Source organism: Babylonia areolata, chromosome 7 (genome assembly GCF_041734735.1).
Source record: "Babylonia areolata isolate BAREFJ2019XMU chromosome 7, ASM4173473v1, whole genome shotgun sequence".
Classification (NCBI taxonomy): Eukaryota; Metazoa; Mollusca; class Gastropoda; order Neogastropoda; family Buccinidae; genus Babylonia; species Babylonia areolata.
In genome coordinates, this window is record NC_134882.1 from 52,916,000 (window position 1) to 52,928,499 (window position 12,500).

The 12,500-nt window shown below is 46.7% G+C and overlaps 1 protein-coding gene across 1 annotated transcript in view; it reads right to left on the reverse strand.

Moving 5' to 3' along the window:
* Nucleotides 1-12,500, reverse strand: part of LOC143283883 (uncharacterized) — a 22,214-nt gene that overhangs the window by 2,538 nt on the left and 7,176 nt on the right. Inside the window, exons 2-3 of the mRNA XM_076590274.1 lie at nucleotides 1,703-2,821; nucleotides 601-797 (exon numbers count right to left, since the gene is read on the reverse strand). Coding sequence (XP_076446389.1) covers nucleotides 601-797; nucleotides 1,703-2,821 — 1,316 coding nt within the window. The remainder of the gene's footprint in view (nucleotides 1-600; nucleotides 798-1,702; nucleotides 2,822-12,500) is intronic.

Below are 12,500 nucleotides of genomic sequence, written 5' to 3' on the forward strand. Positions count from 1 at the left end.
GTGAGCGAGTAATATGCATGCACGTGGTTCGTGCGCAAATCAAGACTTCTACCCGAACTGAAGGATGGGAGAAGGAGGGAAAGTGAAAGAAGAGGGGGGAGAAAAACGAAGACGGGCCACACGCCCTAACTGTCGTCACAAGTTGTGACAATACCCCCCATTCAAGTTCAAACTTCACGTTTGGAACTTAAACACACCGTCACAACGACTGACGGACAGACAGACACACGTGACAACTCTCGCCCTGCCCTTCCGCATTCCCGAACGTCTATTAGTGGTCAAGGACAGTTACCAAAACAAAACAGTTTGTCCAGACCAACGAAACAAGAGAAGAGAAATTTATACGAAAGCTATCTTAACTTTACAGCTAGTAAGGATACGCGGAAGCGTGTGCTTCCTAATTTAAGAGTAGAATATAGAGGTATGTGCAGAAGTCAAATGGGACTGCGCATACTCTTCTTTGATTAACACTGCCGAAATCACTTTTCGGGAAATGCCGGTTCTTGCTCCGGCAGACGACTGAGATAGTCGGCTCCAACATTTTCTTTTCCAGGGATAGCTTGCACTGTGAAGGAGAAAGGCTGGAGCTGCAGCGCCCACCGTGTCAGTCTGCCGCTGACCGTTCTTGCTCTATCCAGGTACTGCAGGGGGGCATGATCGGTCTGGACGACGAATGGTTTGCCGTACAGGTATGGCTCGAACTTTTGTATGCCCCACACGAGCGCCAAGCATTCTCTCTCGATCGTGGGATAGTTCCTCTCAGCAGCATTAAGCTTTTTGCTGGCACACGCCACTGGCTGTGGGTTTCAGTCATCAGAGGCATTTTAACTAAAGGCACTCTGGGAACCCGCCCTTTTGGTACAGTTTTTTGGCACCTGTCACAGGAAAGAACGAAGCGTTTGATGTCCCCGCACATACCTGGCCAATAGAAATGAGGAAATATTCTCTGTTGCGTCCGCCTAAACCCCAAATGACCAGACATTGGAGCCTCATGGCCCAGGCGTAGCACTGTGGAACGCAAAGGCTTCGGTACACAGATCTGGGTCGCCTGGCCTCTGTGATCTTTAAACTGCCGCATCAACACCCCATGCTTTTTAAAATAAGAGACCTCGCCTGAAGGGGTTTTCTGTAAAAGGCCTGAACCAGCCCTATCACGTGCCTGATGAAAATCAGGATCGTCATTTTGCTGGTGCTGTAAGTCTTCCCGTGACACATGGATCTGAATATCCTTGACGGGCAGGGGAGGCAAGGGTTTGGTATTTGCTGCAGCCTGGGCTCTTGTTTGAACGGCGCCCACAAGGCTGGGATCAGCATAGACGGGCACGACCATTGAAGAGCCGTCCCCTCTCCAGGCACAATTCCCAATGAGAACCTCCTCAACAGGAGACTCCATGACAGCCACGTCCAAAACACCCTGTATGAACGGGGACTGAAAGTCCACCCTGGCGATGGGCAGAACTGAGGAGCACCTTGACTCTGCCAACACCACGCGAACTGTGGCCCCGGTAAAACAGTCAGGTCTTACGAGTCGCCTGGCTACAACAATCAACTGGGCTCCCGTGTCGCGTAAAGCTTGCACTGTGTGGCCATTGACAGAAACCTCGCAGCGAGGCGAGTACTGCTTGGAAGCACAAGACGCGCAAAGCGTCGGGGTCATTGCATTAACACCTTGCATAGGTGAGACATGAGCAATGAGTGAGACCCTCTTGGGTTGCCGGCACTCTTTGGCCAAGTGACCTGGCTTTCCGCAGTTGAAGCAGGCAGGTATTCTTGTAGAGTCTCTTCCCTTTACGTTGTTTGGAGCTGAATCCCCTGACCCATGTGGAGGGCCTTTTTCCTCCGCGCCCAGATTGAAACTGCGGTCGGAAACCCTACAACCTTTTTTGGAAACTCGAAATTCAGCTTCCGCCATGCGACCTGCTCTCCGAGCATTGACAATTTTAGTAGTGATATGGGCAACGTCCTCAACTCTATTGGGTTCCTCACGCCGAACTTCAGTGACGAGATCGGGATTGAGTGTGGTCAAGAACTGCTCCTGAAGGACCAGATCTTTAATGTCCTCTGCATCAGATTCATCCCGTCCAGCGGCCACACACCACCGGGAGAAACAAACCTTCAGCCTGCCCAGAAACTGATCAAACGTCTCTTCCGCTAATTTCCGCATTGAACGGAACCGTTTGCGGTAGGAATCTGCATCCAGACGGAATTCGTAAAGCAGAGCCGCTTTTAAGATGTCATAATCGTGTAGTTGTTCCGGTTGTAACCGTAGGCAGGCGTCTCTCGCCCGACCCTGCAAAAGGGCCACCAGGCGGGCTGCCCAGGAGCTACGCTTCCACTTATTTAATCCCGCCACTCTCTCAAAGTGGTTAAGGAAGCTATCGAAATCGTCTTTCTCATCATACGGCACAAGCGGAAACTGATGAGCCGTGTGAGCTTCTAGCTCTTCCTGGCGCAGTTCCATTTTCCTCTCGAATCTACGTCTTTCCTCCTCTCTTAACTGTTTCATTTCCTCGTCCTTCATTTCCCTGTACAATCTTTCCTCCTCATCTTTTTTCTTCCTATACTCTTCTTCTTTTCTATCCTTCCATTGTCTGTACTTTCTCTCCTCATCCCTAGCCTGACGCTCTTCCTCCCTAGCCTGACGCTCCTCCTCCCTGGCTACTGCATCAACCACAAACCGGGCCAACGCCTCTCCAGACAAACCTAAGTCAGTGCCCAACACCCTGAACTTTGAGTACATGTCCTGAGAAGGTACGGAATTAGACTCATTCTTCAAGCCTTCATCGAAAGCACCTTCAGGATTAGCCTCCTTCAGGTGGCCCTGGATCCATCCGGACAATTCAGTCTTTTTTTCAGCACTCAGAGAAGGTGTACTGCCTTCTGCCCTGACCCCCCGTGACCCCGAACTAGGAGTAGAGGCCGCAGAAGTTTTTCGTGTTACAGGCATGTTTTCTTAATCACAATGTGCAACAACTACACAAAACTTGAATTAAGATTAAGTCTCTAAGTCACTAACTCCAGGTCCCCACTTCACTCAACCGTCCAACAGTAAGAACCTAACAATCTAATAACCTTAATCACCTCCACAAAAGCTAACCAAAACGAAATGCCTGCAACATAAAACGTAGACGAACAAGACGATCACACCCTACCCCCCAACCCGCTGTTACATTCCCTAGAACTTGGTACCCCGCATCTCCACCATTGTCACGACCCCCCTAGGGAAGAGGTCGAGAACTATTTTAAAACCTAACGCCCAACCCAATTCACCCGACAACACAAACACACAATACAGATATTTCTCGTCCACACAAAATTTATTCTCTTCCGCTCTGTCTATCCCACTCACGCAACCTTACCCACACAGCCTATACTTGCAAAAAACAACAACAAAACAACCATATACTATAACTTCAACAAAAAAAACACGAACAGAAGTCGTATACAAAACTACGGATTCTCCCAAATGTAATCGAAAGCAATTTTACACACACACACTCAAGGAGAAGCAAATCACCCCCAAAAACCAGGACTGGTACACAGATGCTTTAGTCTTTGGCGGGTTCAGGAAGTTTTCCTCTTAAGAGGAAAACAACAACAAAAACAAAAAAACTGACACACGGCCCAGACAAACTTCGGCGGGTTCGACCCAAGGCACAAGCCCCCGGTCAAAAGGCCTAGGTGCCAGGACTCGGCATACAATGCCAAGCAATGGACCAGGCTGCAAGTCAAAAGGCCCGGAACACAGGACACCAGTCACAGGGCAGGAAGGGGCGAAGACCCAGGACACCAGTCACAGGGCAGGAAGGGGCGAAGACCCAGGACAGCAGTCACAGGGCAGGAGGGGACGAACACCCAGGACACCAGTCACAGGGCAGGAAGGGGCGAAGATCCAGGACAGCAGTCACAGGGTAGAAAGGGGCGAAGATCTGGGTCACCAGACGAAAGGCCCGGGATACACAGCACACAGCGAGAGCTGGAACATTACGGAATGTTCCCCCCCGTACTGAGCAATACTAATTCTAACGATATAATTAACACAAAAAACAAATGTACAGCACATTCAAAAATGAAAACCTGGAATATAATTCCATTGACAAGACGAATTATAGGAGTAATATACGGCACTCGCACTCTCTACACCTATCATACAGAGCCAACGCCCAATTTTACCCAACAGTGAACCAAGGTAAAATTGTATCATTTTAAAACTCAATAACAATAAAATTGGCAAAAATATTAGCCGACACAAGAAAAAGTACATATTCACTGAGTGGTAGCACGCAAGTAATTAACGAAATAGATTGTGTCAAAACCTAACGTACAGCTCTCTTTCTTGTCGAAAATCTACGTCTTTACATACATCCCTGACGGAAATACAACCAAGCTAAATAGACAAGTGGCTTCTTACCTGCCACAGGTGGCGTACACTAACGACCACCACAAAGACACGACGACGACGAAGACAGACGAAGAAACACCGAAGTGGCTCCCATGGAGGACAGCCGGTCCTCACTTCGTATGGTGCCTAGATGTCGGGGTAGCTACCCCACCAACAGCAGGAACGACCCGTACACTACGGCAGTCGGGCTGCAAAAGCCCCGAATATTGTTGCTGCCCAACAATATTTCATATTCGCTCAGGTGAGCGAGTAATATGCATGCACGTGGTTCGTGCGCAAATCAAGACTTCTACCCGAACTGAAGGATGGGAGAAGGAGGGAAAGTGAAAGAAGAGGGGGGAGAAAAACGAAGACGGGCCACACGCCCTAACTGTCGTCACAAGTTGTGACAGTGTGTGTGTGTGTGTGTGTGTGTGTGTGCGCGCTGAGTGTGTGTGTGTATGTGTGTGTGTGTTGTGTGTGTGTGTGTGCGCGCTGAGTGCGTGTGTGTAGTGTGTGTGTGTGTGTGTGTGTGTGTGTGTGTGTATGTGTGTGCGCGCTGAGTGTGTGTGTGTATGTGTGTGTGTGTGTGTGTGTGTGTGTGTGTGTGAAGGAAAGATAGAGGTAGGATGGTGGGACGTGGGGATGGAAAATAGAGGATTATGGAACCAGTAAAACATGAGTGATTTTTTTTTTTTTAGGGGGGGGGGGGGGGGGGGGGGGGGGGTAAGGGGGGTTGTTTGTTTGTTTTTTCATCTTCTTTCTTTCTTTCTTTTCTTTTTTTTCTTTTTTTTTTTTTTAACTAATTTTGTTTTGAGGAACCCTGTTTGCAGCTGAGAGGTGCCACACGGTGTAGGAATCACGTCAGTTTTCACTCACTCACCCACATCCTCAACAGTAAGTTGTGTGTGTGTGTGTGTGTGTGTGTGTGTGTGTGTGTGTGTGTGTGTGTGTGTGTGTCTGTGTCTACGTGTGTGTGTGTGTGTGTGTGTGTGTGTGTCTATGTGTGTGTGTGTGTGTGTGTCTGTGTCTGTGTGTGTGTGTCTATGTGTGTGTGTGTGTGTGTGTGTGTCTGTGTGTGTGTGTGTGTCTGTGTCTGTGTCTATGTGTGTGTGTGTGTGTGTGTGTGTCTGTGTGTGTGTCTGTGCGTGTGTGTGTGTCTGTATGTGTGTGTGTGCTTGCAAGTGACGACGCAGTATTTTGATGATGACAGGCCCAGGGGCTTCACGTTACCACCACCACTACCACCCCTCCAGCCCCTCTAACCTCCACATCCACCACCCCCCTCCAGCTGTCTCATTAAGGAGTCCTGTTCTGAACGACCTCCTCTCCTCCTTGAGTCAGCCCTGGCGGTCGGCGTGACGTAAGCACAACAGCGGGCACCCACTGAGATATATATATATATATATTCACATAAATTATACACATTTATTTTTTTACACACTATATAATTATGTCTATGCAGACACCACACTGTACACGTACAGTCACTGGCCTCGTAATAAACTTCAGTGAAGTGTCCGTGGCTAGGGTTGAATCACCTCATTTGAATTGAACTCTCGATGAAATGTAGGTTACTATACCGGCCGGGAAGTTAATTCACTGCGCAGTCTGCACTCAGCAATGTGTGTGATGGGAAGGGGAGGGGGGGAGGGGGGGTTGGAAGGTGGTGTGGAGGTGGGGGGGAGGTGGGGGGAAGTGGGGGTGGGGGGTGGTTAGCTTAGCCATCGGTGCTTTCGTTCTATGACCCTCCTCCCCCATCAAAAAAAAAAAAAAAAAAAAAAATAAATATATAGCCGTGAACCGAGTGGTGATATGTTAAAGGGGACGGTACAAAATGATGTGGATTATTACTGAATTATGACAGGATAAAAAGTGGAAGGATAGAAAGCCCCTTGGCAAAAAAACAACAACAACAAACAAACAGGCATAATATAGAGGCCAGTCACAAAGGGTTTTTCTGTTGTTTTATTATAATAAAAAAAAAATTCTAATAAGAAAGAAGATAAGATGAGAAGAAATTGCAGCGGCAGAATGTGTGTGCGATACGCGATGTGTGCTCGAGGTAGCAGCACCTAGGAAAAATGACTTACGGACGCTTTACAGCTTACATTTCAAATTTGAATTTGAATAGCGTTACGGTAGTACTACCTCGACAGGTCAATGGTTGAACACTGTCACTGTAGTAAAACTATCATCCGCTTCACGGCATGTGCTGTGAATTGAACTGTGCTGCTTTAAGTGTGTGTGTGTGTGTGTGTGTGTGTGTGTGTGTGTGTGTGTGTGTGTGTGTGTGTAAGCACAACAGACATAATCTGACAGTGAATGATTCATAGACTTGGCTTAATAAATGTTTAGATCATTTGTTTAGAATGGAATTTGCATTCAAATTTGAAATGGCGTCACGCATTATGAGTGAGTCATTGAAGGAAGACCGGCGGGTTAGATCATGAGAAAAAGGCGTCTGCTACAGCTTTGTGTGTGAAGCAACCATCGTAGCCAGCTGGGCGCTTGGTTACATAAACAAACAAAGCAAATGAAGGAAATAAGTAAATAAACATCAACACAATCATTGACCTCTCTCTGTGTGTCTGTCTGTCTGTCTGTTTGCCTGTCTGTCCGTCTGTCTGTCTGTCTGTCTCTCTCTCTCTTTCTCTGTGTCTGTGTGTCCACACACACACACACACACACACACACACACACACACACACACACACACACACACACACACACACACACACTACATGTATACATATGTATAATTATGTGTGTGTGTATGTGTATATATATCTATATCTATCTATCTATCTATCTATATATATATTATATATATTATATATATTATAATTTCAGCCGAATGATCAGTACCAAAAAGAAGCCGGATATGTTGCACAGTCCAGATTTAGAAATAGATTAATTAACCCGCAGTGCCGACCTTTCTTTAACAAAGCAACGTCTTCAAGTTAAGAGAACTGCATGACTGACCTGTGTCCGCTTCAGGTAGGAAACGTCATTAGATATATATATATATATATATATATATATATATATATATATATATATATATATATATATATATATATATATATACCGTGCACACCGGATTCTGTTCAGCCGGGCAATTATCAGTCATGAGAAAGAGAGGGTAAGTTGGGGAGCGAGAGGATTGTGTGAGAAGGAGAGACAGAAACAGAAAAACATCTGTGAGTGTGTGTGTGTTTGTGTGTGTGTGTGTGTGTGTGTGTGTGTGTGTGTGTGTGTGTGTGTGTGTGTAATAATATAATATATAAATATATATTTATATATGTGTGTGGGGGTGGGGGTGAGAGAAAGAGAGAGAGAGAGAGAGAGAGAGAGAACAAAGCTTTTTTTTATTGAGAGAGAGAGAGAGAGAGAAAAAAAAAAAAAAAAGAAGGAATAAGCACGAATGAAAATGGATCATGACAGGCCAGAGCCAGAGACAGAGACTTCCAGATTTCCCTCTCAGTGCAACCCCCCTATCCCCTACCTCACCCCACACCCCCTTCAGCCCCCCCGGCCTCAACCCCTCCTTAAAAAATATAAGAAGAAGAAAAAGAAAGAAAGAGAGAAAAAATAGCCATCCTCTCCCCTATAGTTCTGTTCCAAATGTGTCGACGAGCGCTTTTTTTTTTTAACTGTTCTATTTCCGAACTCGGTATAATTATGAATCTCCTGATAAATACCTAGTGATACTAATAATAAGACTGATTAAGGCTGTGCAGCCACGAGCCACGATCCAGCGTTGCCGAATACAAAAAAAGGTGGACTGGACGGACATTCCAGACTCGGAATTGTGGCAACACTGAGTGACCTGGACTGTACTGTCCCGCAGAACCTACACATCCCTCCTATCTCCCTCCGGCCCCCCACCCTCCCCCACTACCTACCCCTAACACACACACGCACACACACACACACACACACACACACACACACACATCCACCTACTCCCCCACCCTCTCCCTGTCATTACCTCTGACCATGAGTCTGTTTCGTCACACTGCTTTATCTCTGACCTTGCGAGTGAGGACACCCATCATCTCTATCTACCTCCTCTTTCTCCCTCCACTCCCCCCCCCCCCCCACACACACACACACCTCCCCCACACCCCGTTTCCCCCACGTCCGCTTTTGATGTCTGCCGCCGGTGTGGACCCCCAAACAATACCGTCATGAAATAATGTCGTCATGAAATAGTGTCGTGTCTATTCACGGGCACAGTGATTGGTTAATATACGTCATTGGGACGGCGTGAAAGTTTGTCACAGGAACCTCACCGAGTTATCCGTATCATTCATTTTCTTTCTTTAAAACTTTTTTTTTCTTTTTTCTTTTCCTTTTTTGTTTCAGTCTTCAAGAGTCGACTATGGTAATGTAGCATCACTTATTTCATCTGATTGGTTGATTGGTATACTTCTTCTTCTTCTTTGTTCGTGGGCTGCAACTCCCACGTTCACTCGTATTCATGTACACGAGTGGGCTTTTACGTGTATGACCGTTTTCATCCCGCCATGAAGGCAGCCATACTCCGCTATAGGGGGTGTGCATGCTGGGTTGGTATATGGTTGGAAACGTGACAATCACTGACTTGGCAGTAAGTAGATATAACTACACGCAGTGAAAAGGGGGGACGGAGGAAGTAGGGAGGAAAAAAGGGAGGACGGGGGGGGGGGGGGGCGATGGCGAAAGAAAGTATCTTTTTCTTTCGATTTAAAAAAATCATCCGTGATCTTTCTATTTCATTTCTCCCCCCCCCCCCCCCCCCCCCCCCTTTCTTTCTTTTCTTTATCCTTTTAGCTGTGACGACACGTGTATTTTGCGTGCGAGTGTGTACATGCTCGTCTGTGGGTACACACTGACATGCGTGTGCGTGTGTTACGTGTATTTCACACTTCTGTATGGCTCCAAGCTCGTCTCAAAACAACCAGTCCATTCCTCCTCTTCCTCCTACCCCCACCCCCCTCCCCTCCCACCTCACCCCCGCCCCCACCCCCGCCTCCACCCCCGCCCCCACTTGCCTGCTTCCACCCAGGCCCCTCCCACCCCCACACACCAACCTGTCCGCCTCCCCCCCACCCCCCACACACTCGCACCCAGGCTACTACCCCCCCCCCCCCCACACACACACACACATCCCGCGCCCTTCCCCCAACACCCAAAATTCCAGCGACCGTGAAAAATTGTGTGGACGTGACGTTTTGTTCGGGGGAGTGACAAACTGCAGTGTGACCCACGGGCCGGCCGCTAACTGCTGCAGCACACTGTGCTACACTTACTTTCTCCTCCACAGCAGGCTGTCTGGCTGTCTGGCTGGCTGTCTCTTTCTATACCTGCCCACTGTGAACCCCTGTTGGACTACAGTGCAGCTGACCTCTTGTTTGGGAACTAGAAAAAAGAAGAAGTGGAAGAAAGAAAAAGAATAGTTCCGCCTGGGACAAACACAAGATCTTATCTCTCGTATGTTTTTTTTGTTTTGTTTTTTTCCTTCGCTGCAGTGCCATTGAGTGCACAGTGAGACTGACACACTTTTTTTTTTCTCCGTCTCTGTCTCTGACTCTCTGTCTTGCTCTGTCTGTCTCTCTGTGTGTCTCTGTCTCCCTTTGTCTCTCTCTGTCTCTGTCGCTCTCTCTCACTGTCTCGATCTCTCTCTCTCTCTCTCTCTCTCTCTCTCTCTTTTCTCCGTCTCTGTCTCTCTGTCTTGTTCTGTCTGTCTCTCTGTGTGTCTCTGTCTCCCTTTGTCTCTCTCTGTCTCTGTCGCTCTCTCTCACTGTCTCGATCTCTCTCTCTCGATCTGTGTGTGTGTGTGTGTGTGTGTGTGTGTGTGTGTGTGTCTGTCTGTCTGTCTGTCTGTCTGTCTGTCTCCCTCTGTCCCTCTCTGTCTCTATGTGTCTCTGTTCCTGTCTCTCTCTGTCTCTGTCTGTCTCTCTCCCCCCCCACCCCCCTCTCTCTCTCTGTCTCTGTCTCTGTCTCTCTCTCTCATCGTTTCTGTCTCCCTCCTCCAAACACCGACTGTACTGTCTCTGAACCACATTACTTTGGTCTTTTTCTTTCATTATTTCTTCCGTTTTTTTGTTTTTTTTTTTTTTTTTGTTTTTTTTTTTTACCTTTCTTTATAACAGCAAGGATAATTTTTAATGGCCCTGTTTATGAGCCAGTGTTTCCTTTCCCCTTTCTCTTCCCAGTGTTCTATATGTCTCTCTTGTTTTGGGCGCCTGTGAAAAAAGGGAGCAGAAGAAGAAAAAAAGAAAGAAAGAAAAAAGAAAGAAAACAATTTAACAGCGCCTTCCCTTCCGTTTTGCCTGAGCATGTATTATTTTGTCCAATAAGTAAATCGTCCGGTGTTGTCGACAGTGGGAAGTGGCCTTTATGACTGGATGTTTTCCCCTGTCTCTCTCTTTCCCTGTCTCTCTATTTTCCCTGTCTCTCTCTTTCCCTGTCTCTCTTTCACTGTCTCTCTTTTTTCCCTGTCTCTCTCTCTTTCCCTGTCTCTCTATTCCCCTGTCTCTCTATTTTCCCTGTCTCTACTTTCCCTGTCTCTCTCTTTCACTGTCTCTCTTTTTTCCCTGTCTCTCTCTTTCCCTGTCTCTCTATTCCCCTGTCTCTCTTTTTTCCCTGTATCTCTCTTTCACTGTCTCTCTTTTTTCCCTGTATCTCTCTTTCACTGTCTCTCTTTTTTCCCTGTATCTCTCTTTCACTGTCTCTCTTTTTTTCCCTCTATCTCTCTTTCACTGTCTCTCTTTTTCCCTGTCTCTCTCTTTCACTGTCTCTCTTTTTTCCCTCTCTCTCTCTTTCACTGTCTCTCTTTTTTCCCTCTATCTCTCTTTCACTGTCTCTCTTTTTTCCCTGTCTCTTTCACTGTCTCTCTTTTTTCCCTCTCTCTCTCTTTCACTGTCTCTCTTTTTTCCCTGTATCTCTTTCCCTATCTCTCTTTCACTGTCTCTCTTTTTTTCCCTGTCTCTCTCTTTCACTGTCTCTCCTTTTTCCCTGTCTCTCTCTTTCACTGTCTCTCTTTTTTCCCTGTCTCTCTCTTTCGCTGTCTCTCTTTTCTCCCCCTCTCTCTCTCTCTTTCCCTGTCTCTCTTTTTTCCCTCTATCTCTTTCCACTGTCTCTCTTTTTCCCCTGTATCTCTCTTTCACTGTCTCTCTTTTTTCCCTGTCTCTCTCTTTCACTGTCTCTCTTTTTTTCCCTGTCTCTCTCTCTTTTCCTGTCTCTGTCTTTCACTGTCTCTCTCTTTCACTGTCTCTCTTTTTTCCCTGTATCTCTCTTTCACTGTCTCTCTTTTCCCTGTCTCTCTTTTTTCCCTCTCTCTCTCTTTCCCTGTCTCTCTTTTTTCCCTGTATCTCTTTTCACTGTCTCTCTTTTCTCCCTGTCTCTCTCTTTCCCTGTCTCTCTTTTTTCCCTGTATCTCTTTCCACTGTCTCTCTTTTTTCCCTGTCTCTCTCTTTCCACTGTCTCTCTCTCTTTCCCTGTATCTCTCTTTCCACTGTCTCTCTTTTTTCCTTGTATCTCTTTTCTCCTGTCTCTCTTTTTTCCCTGTCTCTCTTTCACTATCTCTCTTTTTTTCCCTCTATCTCTTTCACTGTCTCTCTTTCCCTGTATCTGTCTTTCCCTGTCTCTCCTTTTTCCCTGTCTCTCTTTTTTCCCTCTATCTCTCTTTCACTGTCTCTCCTTTTTCCCTGTCTCTCTATTCCCCTGTCTCTCTTTTTTCCCTCTATCTCTCTTTCACTGTCTCTCTATTCCCCTGTCTCTCTTTTTTCCCTCTATCTCTCTTTCACTGTCTCTCTTTTTTCCCTCTATCTCTCTTTCACTGTCTCTCCTTTTTCCCTGTCTCTCTATTCCCCTGTCTATCTTTTTTCCCTCTATCTCTCTTTCACTGTCTCTCTATTCCCCTGTCTCTCTTTTTCCCCTGTATCTCTCTTTCACTGTCTCTCTTTTTCCCCTGTATCTCTCTTTCACTGTCTCTCTTTTTCCCCTGTATCTCTCTTTCCACTGTCTCTCTTTTTTCCCTGTATCTCTCTTTCACTGTCTCTCTTTTTTCCCTGTATCTCTCTTTCCACTGTCTCTCTTTTTTCCCTGTATCTCTCTTTCCACTGTCTCT